This window comes from Medicago sativa, chromosome 2, assembly GCF_051527215.1.
Source record: "Medicago sativa cultivar Bolivia chromosome 2, Bolivia_mono, whole genome shotgun sequence".
Lineage (NCBI taxonomy): Eukaryota > Viridiplantae > Streptophyta > Magnoliopsida > Fabales > Fabaceae > Medicago > Medicago sativa.
Window position 1 is genome coordinate 52,042,812 of NC_140750.1, and position 20,661 is coordinate 52,063,472.

At 32.9% G+C, this 20,661-nt stretch overlaps 2 protein-coding genes, 1 long non-coding RNA gene and 2 other non-coding genes across 6 annotated transcripts; 3 read left to right on the forward strand and 2 right to left on the reverse strand.

Moving 5' to 3' along the window:
* The first annotated feature begins 358 nt into the window (after nucleotides 1-358).
* LOC146948766 (isocitrate dehydrogenase [NADP], chloroplastic-like) lies at nucleotides 359-6,422 on the forward strand. The gene is made up of 15 exons (XM_085744982.1): nucleotides 359-536; nucleotides 1,027-1,070; nucleotides 1,275-1,384; nucleotides 2,334-2,371; nucleotides 2,504-2,581; nucleotides 2,701-2,754; nucleotides 2,834-2,935; nucleotides 3,113-3,204; nucleotides 3,295-3,398; nucleotides 3,520-3,588; nucleotides 3,669-3,784; nucleotides 3,884-3,918; nucleotides 4,054-4,196; nucleotides 5,695-5,817; nucleotides 5,908-6,422. Exons 1-15 carry the CDS (start codon nucleotides 488-490, stop codon nucleotides 5,999-6,001), a joined length of 1,251 nt encoding a protein of 416 aa, XP_085601108.1. The 5' UTR covers nucleotides 359-487; the 3' UTR covers nucleotides 6,002-6,422.
* Nucleotides 6,423-7,734: 1,312 nt separating this feature from the next.
* On the forward strand, nucleotides 7,735-7,846 carry LOC146948767 (U5 spliceosomal RNA). Its single transcript, XR_015029364.1, has one exon. It is a non-coding gene; the product is annotated as a U5 spliceosomal RNA (small nuclear RNA).
* Nucleotides 7,847-9,019: 1,173 nt separating this feature from the next.
* On the forward strand, nucleotides 9,020-9,136 carry LOC146948768 (U5 spliceosomal RNA). Its single transcript, XR_015029360.1, has one exon. It is a non-coding gene; the product is annotated as a U5 spliceosomal RNA (small nuclear RNA).
* Nucleotides 9,137-9,801: 665 nt separating this feature from the next.
* Nucleotides 9,802-13,329, reverse strand: LOC146948769 (serine/threonine-protein kinase RHS3-like). Its single transcript, XM_085744983.1, has 4 exons — nucleotides 12,992-13,329; nucleotides 12,348-12,422; nucleotides 11,275-12,092; nucleotides 9,802-10,809 (listed from the first exon to the last, which is right to left on the reverse strand). The coding sequence occupies exons 2-4, from the start codon at nucleotides 12,363-12,365 to the stop codon at nucleotides 9,933-9,935; spliced, it is 1,713 nt and encodes a 570-aa protein (XP_085601109.1). The 5' UTR covers nucleotides 12,366-12,422; nucleotides 12,992-13,329; the 3' UTR covers nucleotides 9,802-9,932.
* A 2,309-nt stretch (nucleotides 13,330-15,638) lies between these two features.
* LOC146948770 (uncharacterized) lies at nucleotides 15,639-17,132 on the reverse strand. 2 transcript variants are annotated; one of them, XR_015027018.1, is made up of 3 exons: nucleotides 17,020-17,132; nucleotides 16,164-16,461; nucleotides 15,639-16,041 (listed from the first exon to the last, which is right to left on the reverse strand). It is a non-coding gene; the product is annotated as an uncharacterized LOC146948770 (long non-coding RNA). The 2 variants fall into 2 exon arrangements; XR_015027017.1 differs by having other exon boundaries at nucleotides 15,639-16,461.
* Nucleotides 17,133-20,661: the final 3,529 nt, after the last annotated feature.

Here is a 20,661-nt window from a genome sequence, read left to right on the forward strand (position 1 = left end):
CTCCTCCCTTCTCTCCCTCCTCTCTCTATCTCTCATAAAAATAAAATAAAAAATAAGAGTTTGTATTGAAAATATTATGATAGAAAGTGTGTTGTAATCATTTCTTTTCAACGAGTCCTTCAAATTCAGAAAATCTTTTGAAATCTAAATCCATAAAATCCTTTAAAATCTTATGATGTAAATCCATTTAAATCCAAATTGAAAATCTTGATAGTCTTTTAAAATCATGAAAGTCATTCAAATCCAAAAAAATCTTTTAAAATCTTTGAGACTTTTTTAATCAAAAATTGTATTTTAAAATCCTAATCCAATACACCCCCTAAGTGGAACAAAACAACCACCACGTCCACGTGAAAACAAACAAGAAAGTCTTGAAAGGTTGGGTCTTGAAAATCTAGATAGATAGATCCCAATATAAGACAACACAACAAAACTGGTACTACTGCAGCTGCAGCAGGCGTTGAAAATCATTAACCAAACATCACAAATGGGGTTTCAGAAAATAAGGGTTGATAACCCTATCGTTGAAATGGATGGTATGTTCTTTTTACTATTATTGATCATCACCAACTGGATTCAAATGGGTCACAATTCCAATTATCCTTTTTTTGTTTGATTAGATAGAAATTATATTTTCACAATTTGTTCAAATATTACGTTAGTTAATTTTGAATGTCCTTGGCGATACATACATGTGTTCAAATATACATTTGGAGATCGTGGTTAACAACGTTCAAAATTGTGGTTAAATACTAAATGTAATTAACCATGTATTTGAATTGTTAACTATCTAAATTGTTGTTGAAATTTGTTGTCCCATTATGTGCCAAAACAATATGGCTATTGTGTGATTTATCAAGTTCTAATGGATAATCAGAGTATGTCATCCTAAATAAATGTATCATGTGAATCATTTCATGTTTATTGTGCCTTGTGGTTACTAAGTATCAGAACAGAAAGCATCATTTTGTTGACTTACACTTTCATTCTCCGAATAATCAAGCTTTCATTGTCTTTCACTTGCAGGAGATGAAATGACAAGAGTAATTTGGAGAATGATCAAAGATAAGGTATTTATCTTATGTTTTCTTGCGCTATCTTGTTGTTAACAGACATGGTACCAACAGAAGAGAGTATTGAGAGAAGAGTGAAATTGCTATTTGATTAACAAACCTGTAACTAAACTACATATCAACATACTACTCACTATTAATCTCTATCTGACTATATCTCGAATACTTATTCTTTATTTTTGTACTTTTTATATTTTGTAGCTTATTTTTCCGTTTCTGGAGCTGGATATTAAGTATTTTGACCTTGGCCTTCCTCATCGAGATGCCACTAATGATAGAGTTACCGTTGAAAGTGCTGAAGCTACCCTGAAGTATGTAATCTAGTATTTCTCTTTACTTGTCTTTGCTGTGGAAATTGTGTATGATTTTGTTGTTGCTATCAGTGTCACATTCTTATTGTTTTTCCTTCAATTTTGATTTGTTGTTTCCATGACTATTGTTATGATCATGATTTGCAATACTGTTAATATCAAGAGGAAAGTTCACCCCTATCTTGTTTATTACCCTTTACATGTTTGAACTTCAGATAAGATATCCCATTTATCTCGATACCTTAGAGATGTCTTCTTTTATTCAAAATTGCCATGAAATTCTGAAAAAAGTATACATACAACATTTGTTTCATGGTATATAAATATACTCATGGGAACATACATGTTGAAAACGAATATGCCCATGGCAGAGTAGCATTCCCATCAGAATGTTCTTTGGAATGTCATCCATTCCCAATAAGTATTTATCTTAATGTGAAACTATTACCACCTTAATGTTGTTCACTTGTTTCTTAGAAGAGGATAACTAAACTAGAACTGTAATGCCCCAAAACTGTTACTTTAACAGTAGATTAACCATTCATCTCACTCATCACTTGAAACTGGCTCTCAGCCATTTGTTATTTATATCCATGTCCCCATGTTAAATCATTATAAAGGCTCCCCATTATCAAATTCAGGAAAATTTTGCAGTGGAGTTTTCTATCAGACGTGTGTTGGTATAAATAATAATCTTCGGTATGCTGCAAATGATTTTTTAAATAATAATCTTTGGTATGCTGCAAATGATTGGTGCTAGATGAGGTGTTAGCCTAGCTGGGATCTCACCTATTACAATGATGCCTCTTCTTGCCATTCTTTGCCTAAAAAAAGTTCTGTGGAGTAAAGAAGCTTTCGATGTTTTCATTTCTATATGAATTGTTTAGAAATATTCTAATATGCCAGGCCTCCTAATATCACCATGGGATTTCTTTTCCTTTCTTTGTAGGTATAACGTAGCTATCAAATGTGCAACAATTACTCCAGGTATTTATAATTATTTTTATTTGGAATGATGTGCGACTTTCCATGTCATCTTAACTTAAGGTTTTGTTTGTTTATCAATATGATGTGTATGTGTTAATGAAAATTCACATCCAAAGGTTTTCTTTTTCATAGATGAAGGTCGTGTCAAGGAGTTTAACCTAAAACAAATGTGGAAGAGCCCAAATGGGACAATCCGGAACATCTTAAATGGTAATTAAACTCTCTGATGCTTTTTGCAACCCTTTTTTATGTTTTGATTTTTGAAGAAGCTGTTTTATGATTAGTTTGTAACTGACATATATGGAAACTATCACTCTATATCCTTACAGGTACAGTTTTTAGAGAGCCAATTATCTGTAAAAACATTCCTCGACTTGTTTCAGGTGCCTAAAAATATAAAACTTATTTGATATCTGAATGTTGCTTTATGGTAGTAAGTGTTAATTGCTAGCTATTGTTTAGGCTGGACGAAGCCAATATGCATTGGAAGACATGCTTTTGGAGACCAATATCGGGCAACTGATGCAGTTATAAAAGGCCCGGGAAAGCTAAAGTTGGTGTTCGGTAAAGTCAATAACCAGTCAACTGTTTCTCATGAGTCATGACTTACGTAGTTGGTATATACAATGTTGATGAAGTTGCAATTTTGCTCAACCAAAGTTGACGTCAATTTCTAAAAAACATAAAGTTGGAGGTCTATAAATTTGAAGTGTCTCACGGAATTCAGTTGTTGCTTTACAGCACCTAGTGGACATGAAGAACCTAAAGAGCTAGAGGTGTATAACTTTACTGGTGCTGGAGGTGTAGCCTTGGCCATGTATAATACCGATGAGGTTTGCATCTGAATGATGCTTTTTATTATTATTCTCTCTGAACATATTTTTAACTACAGTGGCAATAATAAATATTTGGTCTTGAAACAGTCTATTCGAGCGTTTGCTGAGGCTTCAATGAACATTGCTCTCGAGAAAAAATGGCCTCTCTATCTTAGCACTAAAAACACCATTTTAAAGAAATATGATGGAAGGTATGCTGGTATATTCGTTGTTCATTCTCTATATTTTGTGATTCTTCAATTAATCGAGATACTATTACAATTGTAGTTGTCAGATCCCTAAGCACATTTCTAACTCTTTGCTTTTGTGAAGATTCAAGGATATTTTCCAGGAAGTTTATGACAGCAAATGGAGTCACAAGTTTAAAGCTGCAGGGATATGGTTAGACTAATTGCTTGTCATGCTAGTCAAAAACTTTTCTTTCATAAGTATTGATTGATAATTGACACCCTTGATCTTAGGTATGAACACCGTCTTATAGATGACATGGTTGCGTATGCTCTTAAAAGTGATGGGGGTTATGTATGGGCCTGCAAAAATTACGACGGGGATGTGCAGAGTGATTTTATAGCTCAAGGTGGGATATCCATATGCTCTTATCACATTAACTTCGTTTTTAGTTATTGAGAGTTTTGCTGCTTTTGTTTAGATCTGAAAAATGGTTTCTGTTGAACAGGATTTGGTTCTCTTGGATTGATGACATCAACATTGGTATTGCGTTTGTAACCCTTTGTACTGTTTCGCTTTTCCTTTAACACATATCCTTTTATTATGTTTCTATCTGTCTTTTCTTCGGTTACATACCTTTTATTGCATGGATGTTCAAGAAGCTAAAATTTGGTACAGGTTTGCCCAGACGGGAAAACTATTGAAGCAGAGGCAGCCCATGGCACTGTTACCCGTCATTTTCGGGTTCATCAGAAGGGAGGTGAAACCAGTACTAACAGTATTGCTTCAATTTTTGCCTGGTCGCAAGGTCTTGCACATAGGTAAGCATTGAAATTGAAATTCCTATAATCGTTTTTCCTTCAGAATATAATCTCTATAATTTGATCTTTTGTCATTGTAGAATTTGATCTTATAATCTATAGAATTAGTACCTTAGATTAAACTCTATGTACTGTAACAAAAAAACTGTATGTATGTACCTTAAATAATACAGATGGCAGGCTGAGTAGATTAAATGGAGGTTTATTTGTGTTTTTTCTAAGAAAGAATTTTTTTTTTTATAAATTCTTTTTGAACATTTTTGAAAAATTTACTCTATTAGAATTTTTTATGAAAAGCCAAAAACCTTATAAATTATAATACAAATGTTTTATTGTTCTTCACTTCACATTACACAAAGGAAGAAGCTTAATGAAAAAAGCTATAATTGAAGGACTCATTTGTTCACGCTTTAAAGAAAAAAATTATTCACAGGAAAGGTTTAATTATTTTTAATCATAATTTATAAGTTTTTGAAGATTGAAAAAACAAAAAAAAAAATCTCACAAGTTATAGTTTGTTCTCCGTATATAAGCTTTTCATAGAAGTTCTTATGTAATATCATTTTCTTTTAGAACTTTCCTGCTATAAGGCTATTCTTATAGGATGGAAATGTTAGGTTTAATTCCTTTTGTTTTTTGGTATTTGCTAATAAAAAGTGCCACTATACTTCTTTCGAGAGACGAGAGAGGAAATTTTATTAGAGACAAGTTTTAGAAGGTTATGGCTTTCGTTTGAGTAGAAGTAAGACGAAATATATGGAATATAAGTTTATCATAAGACACACCTAGTTTAAAGGTGAAAGTTGGAGACCTTGCTATACCACAAGTCACACAATTCAAATATGTTGGGTCAATTGTACAAAGGGACAGATATATAGATAAATAGAGGGGAGATGTTAGGCATCAGATCGAGCGGAGTGAATGAAATGGAGGAGAGATTCAGGGGATTTGTCATACCTCTGTAAGACCAGCGGTGTAATTAATATGACACGGTGTTGGGCAGTAAAATGCCAACATGAGAGTAAACTCAGTGCAACAGAGATGAGAATGCTATAATGGATTTGTAGAATTTCTAGCGAGATAGGATAAGGAATGAATGATAGCATGAGAGAGTTATGGTTGAACCTCGAGTTAGGTGGTTCGGACATGTGTAGAGGAGATCCGTAAATTATGCAGTGAGGAGAGTAGATCAGATGGAGGGTATCTCAATTGCTAGAGGTAGAGGGGAAAAAAACAACTATACAAGACACTATTATAAGAATGGCAGTTGCTGTTTTATATATTTTGTTTATTTGTTCATATTACTCATGTAGCCGACCCCACTTAGTGGGATAAGGCTTGGTTGTTGTTGTTGTGTTGTTCATAAAATCAAATTAAAAGTTGCACTTTTTGTAAGTATTAACGAAAGCAGATGTTTGTCAAACTAAATAGACCATAATACGGTAAAATAGAAGTGTGTTATTTATTTTTAACTTTTTAGAACAACGTAACTTTTCAGGGCAAAGTTGGATGGAAACGCTAGACTGTTGGACTTTACGGAGAAACTGGAAGCAGCTTGCATTGGAACAGTTGAATTGGGAAAAATGACAAAGGATCTTGCACTTCTTGGTCATGGACCCAAGTAATTTCTAGCCCTGTGATAGTTCTTTCAGAATGTTTATTATTCCTATTGCTAACAAATCAAAACTACTTGCTCTTTATTTTGTTGTAGGGTTTCTAGGTCGCACTATTTGAATACTGAAGAGTTCATTGACGCTGTAGCCGAGGAGCTGAGAACAAGACTAACTACACAGGCAAAGCTGTAGAGTTCACTAGCTTTTTTGGTTTATTATGCCGAGTTTTGAATTTGGAATGTTTGTTTGAATAAAATATGGAAGAAGTTGGGTGGAGAGAATAGTAAGGATGATGCAGATACTGAACATACACAACAGGCGGAATCAAGCCAACCTTTGTGATTACTTAAAATAAGCACTTCCTAAACCTGGATTTCCCCCCTTACAGATAGAAAAACTTGATGTTTACGAAGAATTCATTGGCCTGGTTGAACTTCAACTGATTTTGGATTTTTCAAGCTCTAAAAGGGGGCATTAAATGTAATAACATCCCCAAATTGAGGAGCTAGCTATTCTCTATCTTATGTTCTCCTCCTGTTGTTATAGATATTTTTAAATATTTTTGTGAACATTATTACATGCATTATACAAATTTCTGTCATTTTCTATAGAATATGGAAGTTGGTATATTTGCTAAATTTTATTAGTTTGTTAAACAAGGCCTGAAATACACCAAACCCTATGATCAAATGGCCAAATTATGAACTTAGGGATTGGTTTTGTATTAACTAGTAGTCTTGGGGATAAAAGAGGAAAAACTATCCAAGTTCTCCACATCACACACACACGTCTTTGCATGTACTGAAACTTCCCAAAAACAAAGCTTCTCACTCTCACCTCACCATACTCTGTATGAAGGAAAAAGAAGTTCTAGAGGAAGAGGAAGAAAAGAGGATGAGAGGAGAGGAAAATCTTAGGGCACCATTCTAACTATTTCTTTTGTGAGTGGGTTTGAGTCAAGGGTCTTTCATTGTCTAAGGAGATGTTTGGATTAGTGGTATCAGAGAAATGGAATAGAATTGGGTAACATTCTTTTTTTTTTTAAAAAAAAATCTAACCAACACATTCCCTATACTACCAATCTACACATGCCCTTGGTATATAGTATTATTTTTCACAAAATAATATACCACCAATCTGAACTCAGGATGTTCGGTCTTCGGCATTTTTTATGAGATATGACGTGAAAAAATGTTTATAAATTCCTATTCCTCACTTTACAAATCAATTTTAAAATTTCTCTATTCACCAATTGCTGCATCTTTTGATAGAGCCATTCTAAGTATGCTATAGGTCCCTAGCCTCCATAAGTACGCAACATTATTGTTCCACTTTCCAATATAATAAGAAAAATGTGGTGTTGTTGATAGTAGTCAAGAAGATGCTAAAAATTGTTTAAGTGATGGACCTTTTGAAAATCATGATTAGTCACTCTCATAATTAAAATAAAAATAAAAATTGGAACGCTATCCCTAGACCAAGGGACTAATTTGAGTATTTCAAATTGTTATTGATTAATGTCTTTAAAGTTGGTGATCCTTAGAGACTATCTGTGATTTTTTCCTTCTGAGGACTTGCATTTTTTTGAAAAACTGAAAGAGTCAAAAATAGTTTTTGCAATATTAATAATGTAAGAGCATTATAACGAGATGTGGTTCCTGCAACTTTCAAAATATTTTATTTTTTCATCACACATATCATTGAAGCTTTATTTGAAAAAAGGAATTTAGAATAGTCTTCTAGCAGAACTGTGGATGGAGAGAACTGAGAAGGTATAGGTGACACAAAAAATAAACAGAAGGGGTTGGTAACTTGGCATCAGATTGTGTGTATGTTCTGTTTAAAGCCCACATCGATTAGTTTACAAACAAAAGTAAGTTATTGACATTATACAATGAGAGGACTTCTCTCATTTTAAATCACGGGGCCGTGTGATGAGCACATCGCGAACTATTCTTTCGCCTTTTACTAAAGAATACCGTGTGCGCGTCACTTTAAGCGGCATACATTTTATAAGAGCTCTCTTAATTGAGAGCTCCGCAATATCAGTTTAAATATTCTATTTGAGTAGCATAGACATTTGGCGTGTTATAGTTGATATCTTCAGGTATCTTCATAAACTTCTAACTAGAACTTGAATTTTTGTGATAAAGTAATATTCATTTGTATATAAAAAAAATATTAACAAATTCAAAAAAAGATAGTGCTACTTTGGAACTTCTTAGAGCAATATAAAGACCAGCAAAAGATACTTAGAAGTAAAAAGAAAACTTTTAATGAATTTACATGTATGTGTTTACAATGATTAGTTCTCTAATATACCTTCAAGTTTATCTGATGTAATAGAGGAGGTGACAATTTGTACAATAAATTTTGTCAAAACAAGTAAATATATGTTTTTATCTAAATGTCATTTTTTATGCTAAAACTACTTAAAATGGTAGAAGTTGGGTGGAGAGAATATTAGGGTGGTACATATACTGGAGAGACACAACATGCAGAATCAATCTTTGTGGTACATATACTTAAAGAGGTGTTCTAAGTGAGACACAATCCAGGTGCGGAAATGGATGTAGAGTGGTTGAAACTGCTACTCATTTATTCTTCGAATGCTATGCAAGTGTAGAGTAGTGGAACAAGATTTTATTATGGCGAACCATTCTTCTGCTTTGCATAATACTGCATTGCAAAATTTATTTCAGTTTGCAGGTCTGGTAGGCAGTGGCAGAGTGAAAGAGGCTCGGCTCAATGTTATTTGGTTTGCGTGTATCTGGATTTTGTGGAAAGGTTGTAATGAGAAGATTTTTAACAATAGAAACGGATCGGCGGATAATTGGATAGAAGAAATTAAGATTTTGTCTTGGAAGTGGATAAAAGCCAAGGTGATTGGGTTCAATTATTCGTTAAGTCAATGGATTTTAAATCCATTGGAGTGCCTGTGATTTGCTGGTCTCTATCTCTTTGGAGAGTTTTTGCATTTTTCGAGTCGGTGATTTTTAGAGACAATCTGTGATTTTTTTTCTTCTTTTGAGGACTAAATTGAGGTTTAGCATTTTTAAAAAAATCTATGTGTTCATCACAGAAGCTTTAGCAACATGGTATTATAGTGTTTGTCTATGTTCTGTCTAAAGCCCACATCGACTAGTTTACAAACAAGAGTAAGTAGTTGATGTTATATAATGAAAGGACTTCTTTCATTACAAATCACGGAGCCGTGTGATGAGCACATAGCGAACTATTCTTTCGCCTTTTACTAAAGAATACCATGTGCGCGTCACTTAAAGCGGCATACGCTAATTTTTGAAAGAGCTCTCTTTATTGAGAACTCTACAATATCAGTTTAAACTTTTATTTGAGTAGGATGGGAATATGGCATGTTATGGCATGTTTTAGTTCAGTTTATTGGTTGATAAGGAATGATATTGTTCTTAAGGAGAGAAAATTTAGTTAATATATTTGTCAAAAAAAAAAAAAATTTAGTTAATATAATTTCCACTAGGACTTGGTTAAAGTTATTCTACTGATTTTCAAATCTTTGTCAATTTTTTCGGATTAAAACACCATAGTGGCATTGTGCAAATGCAGGAACTACAGAAAAATGTGAATGTAGAGAATCGTATTCCAACATTTTCTTCTTGGTGTTGAAGTCCGCAAATCTATGTTACTCTTGGTTAACTACAATTTTGTTCGAAAGGATTAGAGCTATGAAGCACAAACACTCCTTAGATTAGGCATGGCACGTGTCCAACACCGACACATATAATTACATTGAATTATGTGATTTTCTCAAATTATTAGCGGTGTCGGCGTGTTAGCGCCCGTGCCGTGTCCAGTGTCCGTGTTCGTATCCATGCTTCATAGGATTAGAGTATCCCTTATACTCCTCAATTTATATCTATTTTATATGCAGAAAAAATATAACAAATTAAAAAAAAAAAAGACAGTGCTACTTTGGAAATCCTTACAACAATATTAAAGACACAAAAAAGATATTCAGAAGGAAAAAAATATTAATGAATTTACATGTATGTGTTTATAATACAATGATATGTTCTTTGATATCCTTGCACTTTTGCTAAAACAAGTATACATATATATTTATATCCATATATATATTTTTCTGCTAAAAATACTCAAAATCTACATAAGAATTATCAGTTGAAGTTTTGCCTTTTTTATCATTGGTAACATCTGGCAACTTCTTATCAACTGGTGGTGGTGCTGTTTCTTTTTTAGCATACTTTGAAAAGTCTATAGCATCTGGTATATGTGGTGGTGTTGCACTTCTAACTAGAGCCCAATTCACTCCTTCAAAAAATGGATGCTGTTTTATTTCTGTTGCTCCTCTTTTATATGCAATTCTCTTCTGAGGTTCCTTAATCAACAATCCTCTAATAAGATCTCTAGCCACAGGACTAATTTGAGGACTATCTGGAAACCTTAATGGCTGACCAACAACATTGAAAAGTGTCGCTTTGTATCCTGCGCCTTTAAAAGGCGTTGCACCGTGCAACAGTTCATACAAGAAGATACCGAAAGTCCACCAATCTACCGCACTACCATGTCCTTCTCCTTTGATGATTTCAGGTGCGAGATACTCGTGTGTCCCTACAAATGACATTGATCTTACATTGGTTGGTTCTGCCATTAGTTCAGGAAGGCGGTTTCCGTTAACCAATAGGCCGAAATCTGACTTTGCTTTTCTGTTTTTCTTCGAAGGTAAAATGCGAGGGAAGAAGCTTGTTGATGACTGAGCAATCACTGCTTGGTCATCATTCAATATACCTCCGGAATCACTATTGCCACTGCTGTTTCCTCCGTGGGTGGAGGATGACTTGACAAGTGTTGGACAGACAGAACAGCGAAGCGACAAATCAAAATCTGAGAGCATGATGTGACCTTCGTCCCTAACTAAAAGATTTTCTGGCTTTAAGTCTCGGTATACAATTCCAAGCATGTGTAGGTATTCAAGAGCTAACAAAACCTCGGAAGCATAGAACCTATCACAAGAGATTTGAAACATAAGAATATTTTATCTACAAACTGAATTATCAAGGTTAAATCAAATTTCTAGCAGATGTCATGACAGTAGGCTAAACTGAATTGTAGATTCAGACAATTTAATACTTGAAATTAATCGATCACATTAGTCCATTCACCTTAGACAATATCAGTGACTATTGACCGACTCAAAAGAACTAACGTGACCGAGGATTTCCAAAATTTCGTTAATTTTACAGACAACATTTCCTGATCCCTACAATTTTAAGGACTAAACGCACAATTCACATGAATAAAGTAACCACAGGTTGTTAAGTTCAATTCAGACACGCAATTGCAATGTGTGGTCAAACATAATTTATCAACTTATATGAAGTTATGTTTCTACTTCCACGTGTCTTGTGAAATATATGCAGAAAAATGGAAGAACAGTTGAAAAAATGCATCAAACAGATTCAACTAACCTTGCAGCTTCTTCAGTGAAACACTTATTTGGTTGTTTCTGTCGAAGCGAATGAAGATCACCGCCACTACAGTACTCCATAACCAGACAGTAAAACTTATCAGTCTCAAAGTAAGAATACAAAGTAGGCAAAAAGGGATGATCAAGAAGTCCAAGAATCTCCCTTTCAGTTTGTGATCTAAGAAGTTTGTTTCTACTTATAAGAGCAGCCTTGTCCATTACTTTCATAGCAAAATGAGCATCGGTTCCTTTAAGTTCAACAAGATAAACACTTCCAATGTCTCCATAACCGATACGCTTCAGAAGCCTAAAATGGGTAAGATTTAGAGGACCATTTTTGGAAGCCATGTTAATTGCATCCCACCTTATATCACCACCAGTATGTGGCCTAATGTTTGATGAACAACTTGTGCTCTCTAAACTGTCGCTTCGCGAGCTAGCTCCACTTCCTGGCGCACCTTGATTGTTCGTCTTTGTATTAGTCGACATACCCTTTGAAACTCCTGATGGTAATGGAGTTGCAGCATCAGAATTTGAAGGCATCCTGTTCCTTGGACTTTGTCTTAAGAAAGCATCAGGAATGTTTTTGTTTGGTGGACTTAGTTTCTGTGGTCTAGTTTTATTTGCAGAATTTGAATCTGTTTTAGAAACTTGGTCTATATTTTTAGTAGATTCACTTGCTGAATATTCATTTTTGTATCCTTCTTTTTCTTCATTATTAAACTTTTTGTGATGAGTTGGTGAATTGTTTCCTGAATTCGGATAACTACGAGCATTATGATGTGTCTCAAAATGTTCTTCTGATGTATTGTGATTCATCTGCATATATGAATGAAACATAAGTTTTGATCAAGTTTTTGCAATCATGAATAATGTGCACAAATGCAAATTTCAGCCAATGATATCACAACGGTAATTTCAACCAATACGGCCACATTTTCCCGCATTAAAAATGTTCACTTTGTAACTGCAATCGCGGCTGCAACTTAAAATCAATGTTGTATCTTTTACTTAAGAAACCATGGACTTATAGCTATTGTGCATGTGTAGAATAAAATATGATGAAACTCTTACCTCTGGTAAATCAGGCATTTTGATAGGCTTTGGCACTATGAATGTGCAACACAATGACACCCCTTAAGAAAATTTCTGGAAAAAAAAAATGAAAATTGGTTATGGAGAGATGATAAATGTATTGTTGTGGAAAAACAATGAGAATGTTGATTTCATGATTTTAACATATACCTCAGACTCAAACAAATCCATATATATATTTTAATTATCTTTGTTTAATGTATCTAATGTGATACCAAAATTGCATCCACAAACTTATACAAAATGTAATTTAATTTCTTCTTGTGATATAATATGTCCAAATTAATTGAGAAAAAAAAAAGCCTTATTGTTGAACATGCAGGGTGCCATGACATAAAAGTCAAGAGCATAAAGAACCAAAAAAAACATATTCATGGTATCCACGTTATGGAATGTAATTTAAACAACACTATAGAGAGAAAAATACTAATAATAATGTTGATACCTTAGATTCCACCAATCATTTATAACACACCAACAATTTATTAATAAAAAGAGAAAAATAAACAAATAAAAACATGGGGACATATATGTGACAATGATATGTTTCCAACCTTTAAGACATATATGTTGAAGATTGATGTGACAAAGAAAAGAGATTTCAAAGAAAGCAATATAAAAACCTTAAAGTTAGAAATGGCATCAATCCTTGTAACTCCTGAGGCTATGTAAGAGCTAATGACAATAATGTTTGAGTTGCATGGTCAAATGAATATAACATGTAAATTTCTTTTCAAGAAGAAAAAGAGAGACATTATGAGTAGGAAAAAATGAGGAACAAGGTTGTTTGGTTAAGGAAAGAAATGACACGTGAATATTGAAAATGAGCTGGTTGTTGATTGGAACACAACCTATCATGAAAAAAAACATTTGAGATTCATATCATGTATGAGAGGAAATTGTGGAACAAGAGTTAGAAGATAGAAACATAACCACAATTAGGAAAAACCAATATTTTATATATAGAAAATGGCAAATAAAATACTATATGAAAATTAATGTGATTTTATTAAGTACAGTGATTTCACAGATTAGCATGATGAGTTTTTTGAGAGGGAGGAAATGGTCACAGGTATGAAAAAAGAATGGATAGGAGTAATATTCTCTCTGAAAAGGAAAATGGGGTTTTAACTACCTCCCTCTCCTATATATTTGCCCACTCTTACTTATGTCCTTAATTTGGCAACTCCATGCTATGTTGTCATAACCTTAGCTTAGATACCATATATGAAGATTATTATTTTTTCATGGTTATTTTCTATATATTATAAGTTTAATTTATATGCGTCCTCGCGAGCTTAGCTCAGTTGGTAGAGACAATGCATAATTAATATATTAATATATGCAAGGTTCGGGGTTCAAACCCCAACCACCACCCAAAAAAAAGTTTTTCGGGGTTCAAACCCCAACCACCACCCAAAAAAAAGTTTAATTTTTTAATTTATATGCAAAGACATCCATGTAGATTTAATTATTTAAATATGTTATGATGATATTATTTAGAATATTTATACAAATATCTAAATAGTGAGGTTTGGCTATATGTATAAAACTATTTTATATCGTTTGTGCATACAAATTATAATTTTTTACTAGTGACCCTTTAAGTTTGATTTTATTTTTGATTGGTCTTTTAAGTTTTTTATTTTAGATTGGTAATTTATAATGATTAAAAAAATGAGTCAAAGACCCTAAATTAAGAAGGAAAAAAAAAGTAAAATTGGGGGACAAAAAACGGTTTAGAAATTGGAGGACCAACTGACCAAGGCTTCATTATTTTTAAAATAGAGTGACAAAAGTGCATTTACCAAAATAAAATAAATTATAGTTACATACATCTAATAAATAATTATTAAGTGGTGTAGCATAACATTTGGTTAAATAAAGGCTTAAGAGCATACATATTACACAGTGGTATGCCACTTGTGGAAAAGTTGAACTACTACCTGATCATCAACTTCAAAGTGAAGGATAGGAATATAACGGTCAATTGCATGTTTGTTTAAGGCCAAGATGATGTTTAAGATGGCGGTTGATGTTCCCTGATTACAGTGAAAGCATTGTGTTATTTTTAAAAAAAATTCAAAAAAGTCTCGTTATAAAATTTGTTTTAGGCCTCTTGATATGTTGACCGACTCTGGTAACTATCCATGAGTTATATAAGATGCATCTAGGGTAGTAAGACTAGATCATTTGACTAAAAAAAAGATAAAATCATGTTTGAAGCAGAATCCTTCAAAAGATGACTACTTTCGAGTTACCATTATCGTAATCCTGTTTTATTTTTATGGGTAGCTCAACTGATTTGAGTTAACGGTTAAAGAGTCGGAGGTTATGGATTCAAACCTGAACACATGAGTCAATATTAATCTAACAGTTAACTACTAACATTTTTTATTAAATTTTTTTTTATTTCCTCGGAAAAATGTTTCTTATATGAAATATTATTATATTATATTTGTCGTGTCGATAAAATTGGAAATTTGCATTAAATATCAGTTATTTCATGCTAGTTGCATGAATCTTCAGCTTTAGAAGAAAGAAAGAAAATGAGTATTGCGCCTTATGTTATGATTGTTCTTCTCAACAAAGCTCTACAAAGAAAAGGTTAGAGGTGAAATACCATGAGATATCTAAGCAGAACATTACCTTTTTGAAGCTTGTATTCACAAGATGATTGAATACATTTTAAACCTTGAAAAGTTGGATTGGGAAATTGGTTAAGATTGTGGTGAAATCAAACTTGCAATCATTGCAAGACAATAGTAGTCAACCATGACATGAACAAAATTAACAAAATCCAACCAAAGCTGCTTAGCATATACTGAAAATAAGTGACCTAGATATCATTGATATAAGGAAAATGAATTTTTGTGCAAGATAAGTATAAGGTAATAAAATCCCAAGGATTTGGGCAAAAACAGTTGAATTTCGAAAGTAAGGTGACTAAGGAGGGATATTGTCCAAGGTACATGCAAGAGCTAAGAAAAAGAAAGGGAGTGAAACTTGAAAATCATGCACTTAGTTAAAAAGTCAAATCTCATTTTTATTTTAAGCATTCTATATTTAAATTTGGAAGACCTATAAGATGCTAAGGTTGTGTTTACATATATTAAATAATAAATTTGAAAATTACAATTGTTGTGTGCAAACAATGCGTTCAATTTTACAGAATTCCGTGAAAACAAAGACCGGGATAGAAAACCTTGAATACTGCTATCTTATGAGATAATAACTTAAAATTAAATCACTCCTCGACACATACATGAAGGTAAGGGAAACAATGTAAATTAAATCATGTTCGAAAGAGAATAGTATTAATGTATTATATTCACTTGCAAGCTATAAACTCTTTTGCTCTACACAGTGAAAACCAATGGCATTGCCAGAGAGAATTAGTCTTAGGTGCTAACCTGACTCTCTACCAGAGGAAGTTGATTAATACCTCATCTCAGAAGTAAGCAAATTTATAAAAATAAAAAAGTAAAATAACCTATAACATTTTGCAGTATAATTAATCATACATAATATGCTTTTCAATTGAAGAAGGGCAAACTCCAGGTAAGCACCGGCATTTTCTACAAAAGTCTGCAGACTGACAATTGAATGTTGAAAAAACATTGGCAAAGTTCACTTCTGATCTTCACATCTTGACATACTTGTCAACATAAAACTGAAGAAAATGTAGGACATGGAAAGTCATTGAAAGTAATCATCATTTGAACACTAATGCATGTTATTATGCTTAAACCAACTTTCCAATTCTTACAATTAATTTTCAGCCGAATCATTAACCTCTTTCTCAGCAACATCCACTTGGGCTTCCAAGCGTTTCAATTCATTTTCAGCCGCCGCTAACTTAAGTTTTTCTTTTAACAGTAGGGCTTTCTGGTCGCTAATAAGTTCTTCGATAATTTCAATTGTATCATTGATGTTAATCTTGTCCCTGATCTCTTTTTCTTCTTCCAAACATTTCTTTTCTTCTGAGAGCATTTTATTGAAGTGGTCAATACATTCGCAGATTTTCCTTATTTCATCTTTTATGTTCAGCACTTCCTTATTTTCAGCCATTTTTTCTCGCAAAAAACTGCACCTGGGTCATAATATTTTCAGCCATTTTTTCTCACTCAAATCTAATAAAATGAAACATTCATAAATCATAATTTAAATTATAGTAGTAAAAAGCGGATAGCGGCGCGTAGCAGCCTCCGTTGTCAAAGAGGAAAGGCGGCGCGGCCACCCCAAAAAATTGACGCACGCGGTAAGCAGGTGCTATTTCATTGACGCAGACACTAATATATTTAAAATGTTGAAAAAGAAATACTAAAACAACTTAAATATTACTCAAAATTCATAATGTATTCATAATTTGAAATAAAACATGTCTTAAGAAAAACATAAGAACACACTTGCAAGAAATACTAATAAAATTCAAGGTAGCCAACACTTAAATCATCAAAAAAATAAAATTATCAGCGTTCAATTTCTTTCATTAGCAATACATTCGCCATGATTGCGGTGGTGAGTGATTATGTTACCGTAAATCTTAGTGTTGTCGCAGTGAAATTGAATCTATAATAGAGATAGAAGAGTAAATTAATGTAGAAAGGAAAACAAAGAAAGAAGATGAAGAGAATACAGGGATTCTTACCGTTTACCAAGATTTGGTTCTTGACGGCAAGCTTTGGTTGTTGACGGCGGCTATCTGGAGCGCAACGGGAGAACGATGCTTTGGTTGCGGTTTGGGCTTCGGGCGAAAAAAAAATAGATATACATATATATAACGAAAATTGCTTTTTTAACATCAGTATTCTCCTAAAAACACATGGAAAATACTTAAGTGCCCCTAGCAGTACCGTTCACACAAATAAACAACCCGTTTTTTTGCTAGGATTATTTTAATTATTTATTATATGTATTTATATGTGATTACTTGTTTTTTTTTTTTTTTTGTGTATTTAATTTGGGATTAGTGGATTTTTTGCCTAGAAGTGTATTTTTGTCATTTTTAAGACTAAGAGCCCGTTTGTTATAGCTTTTTTTAGGAAAAAATCACTTTTTTTAAGAAAATAATCACTTTTAAGAATATTGCATCCGTTTGTTACAGATTTTTTAAAAAATCAGAATCTAAAAAAAATCTAAAAACAGCTTCAAATGAGAAGCTGTTGAGAGCAACTTCTCAAAAAATAGATTTTTTTTAGAGGAGAGAGAAAATATGGATTTAAAGATTGAACTAATTTTGTAACAAAAAAATCGCTTTTATATAGATGTATCCAAACAAACTAAATTATTTAAAAAAAAAGTGATTTTTATTACGGTAAACAAACGCATAATAGATTCTGATTTTTCAAAAAATCTCTAAAAAATAATCTCTAAATTATTTTATGTTAAAATCACTTTTATTTTAATCCGTAACAAACGGGCCCTAAATGGTATTTTGGTCATTTGGCGAGTAAGGGTAAATTAGTAATTTTACAAAGAAAATTATTTTTCGTGTTTTAGTGAGAATGCTAAAATCAGCCCCCGATTTTGAGTAGTTTTTCACACTTTTGGTTCGACAAAAATCGGCCCTAGATTTTTGAAATTCCATCCCCAATTTTTGTTAGGCAACTTGGGAAAATTCAATTTTTTCACCATTTTCCATTTTGAACTGGGTCTCAGTGTAAACATTAAAGTTGTAGGCATGAAAGTTAGCTTTCTATTGACTTCGGTTTGACTTTCATATGATTTTTAGATTTTGAGTTATTATGAAAATACTACATGTAGGTATTGATGCATTTCTATGAAAATTCAGCATAACTATTTTTTTTTTGTCAGGTAAGCATAACTGTTTTTAAGTGAACCCAAAAGTTGTGGTTTGGTCTCAAACACCTAAACCCAATGTATTGATGTATAATTGGACTTCTAGGGATGCTTAAACATAGGTGTTCATAAGGATTGAAATTGGTTTTGAAACAAGTTAAAAATTAGACGAACTTTACAAAAATTAGGACTTTCAAAACTTGTGAATGGATTATAATCATGTTTATATGATAGAATGTTGATGAATCGATGATGAATAGGTGCACCTTAAAGTTTCTTTCTATTCTAATTTTTAACGTTAACCTTAAAAAAAAAAAAACGTTAACCGTTAAGCATAATTGTGAGCGCACTATGGTATCAACAACTTGTACAAGGTTGTTGCATAGAGTAATCCTTGGTTTGGAATCAATGATGTCAAGGACAACATCAAGGTTAACCTGTTAGGGCATCTTCGGTGGTGGGATTTAGTATGGGAAAGAGGAGTTGTTTCCCACCATAGGAAAGTAAGTCTTAACCATTGGATCAAATACTCTTACCATACTCCTTCAACACTAGATTAATTTTATACTCCACTATCTTTCATCCCCTCTCTTCCATGTCCCCACCACCAACATCAAACCACTTCACAATCGGTGACCTGAAAAACATCAAACCTTCAAACTCTTTGGAATTTATTCATTGAAACCCAGATTAACATGTTAACTCAGATAATTTTTTTAATTAAAATTTAAATATTTATCTTCATGTGTTCTTCAATGGAATCTTCATCTTCACCAATTTTTCTTTCCACAAGTTCAGATCTAGAAAACCACAAGTAGAAAATGTCCAGATCTGGAAAATCACGGCAACAACAACTACCACAATCTGTCCATTATTCTGCGACGATAGAAAATTGCAATTGGAGGAGACTCTTTAAATTTCTAGAAAGCAAATTGTAATCATGGGTGTCAATTACTTCTGAGATTTAAAGAGAAAGTTACTGTCACCATGATTTTTTTCTTTATATTCATCAATTTCTTTTTTTCTCAAATATTTTCAAAAGCTAAAGTTAAATCTGAGAAATTAAGAAGTGGCGAATTATGAATTAATGAGAAGAAGAAGAAGAAGAAGGAAACCTAAAAAAAACAGCATAATTATGAATTAATGAATGGAACAAGCAAATAAAATAATTATGGAAACAAGGAAATAAAATAAGTTTTTGGTGGGTTTTTCAATTGAAGAAATAAGAAGCCCCATGAAAATGGCAAAGCTTGGTTATTGGAACACTTGCAGAAGGAAGAAACGAAAATGATGGAACAATACGGTTACTGACATTGTGTTTTCCTTTTGGGTTTGTGAACAGGATGAATATGATTGCAGAAAAAATCTAGTGCAGCCGGCCTACCATAAAGTTATGCACATCATATGATCTATTGGTTAAAAAACAGTTTTCCCATGATGGGAAACAACTAGCCTTTCCCAGGCTAAATTCCACCATCTTGGGTAGTGAATCTTGTTACCACCGATAAAGGTCTAGAGATAGTTAGGCTTTAATTCACTAGACGCATTGGAATAAATGTTGTTCAAGTAACTATCAGTGCCGGCCCAAGGGCCAAGCCGACAAGCAAGTGTTATAGGTCTCAAGATTTTGGGTTAGAAGAAGGCCTCAAAATAAATCAATTTAGCTATAAATATATATTTTGGGTTAGAAGAAGGCCTCAAAATAAATCAATTTAGCTATAAATATATAAAATGACATACTAATAATCTATAGAGTATTACTTTTCCCACCCTACAGGTTTCTCGCGCGCCCTGCATTTTTTCCAAAAATGCCCTTGAGGTTTCCGGATTTCATAATCCGGAATGGTGTTTTCCTTTGTTATAGGGTGAAAAATGGAGTTACGGATTTTTCCGGATTTTGTAATCCGAAAACTTCAAAAAATAGGGCGCGTTACATGATGTTTCCGGATTACATAATCCGGAAACCCCCCTAAACACCATTTTTCAAGGTAAAACAGTTTGGATTATATATTCCGAACTGTATCAGCACAAGTTCTAAACATATTTGTAACATGGATAGTCATTTTAGAGACAATATTAATCTTCCTAACTCTCATCCTTCTGTTTTTGGGTCATTGTTACCCGTTCTTAGTCAAAAATCGGGTTTTCGGGCTACTTGATCGGATTGCTCCGAAACTTTCCCAGAAAATCAGAAAAAAATTCAAGGACCATGACTCCCATACCGCCCCTCAAAATCCAAAATTCCATCGTTTAGACCCATTTTTCATTTTTTTTAATTTTTCATATTCTCAGAAAAATCCGAAAAAATTTGCATTAGTTTTATTTGATTTTAAGAATTTTTTGGTGCTATTTTTATATTTTTATGATTTTATTTGACAGGTTTTTAACATTTTTACTTAGTTTTTTTGTTGTTTTTAAAAGCAAAACTCAAAACTGCTGAAATGTGAGAGAGTCTGATGGTTGATTATATATAAGAATTGTTCGGATTTTA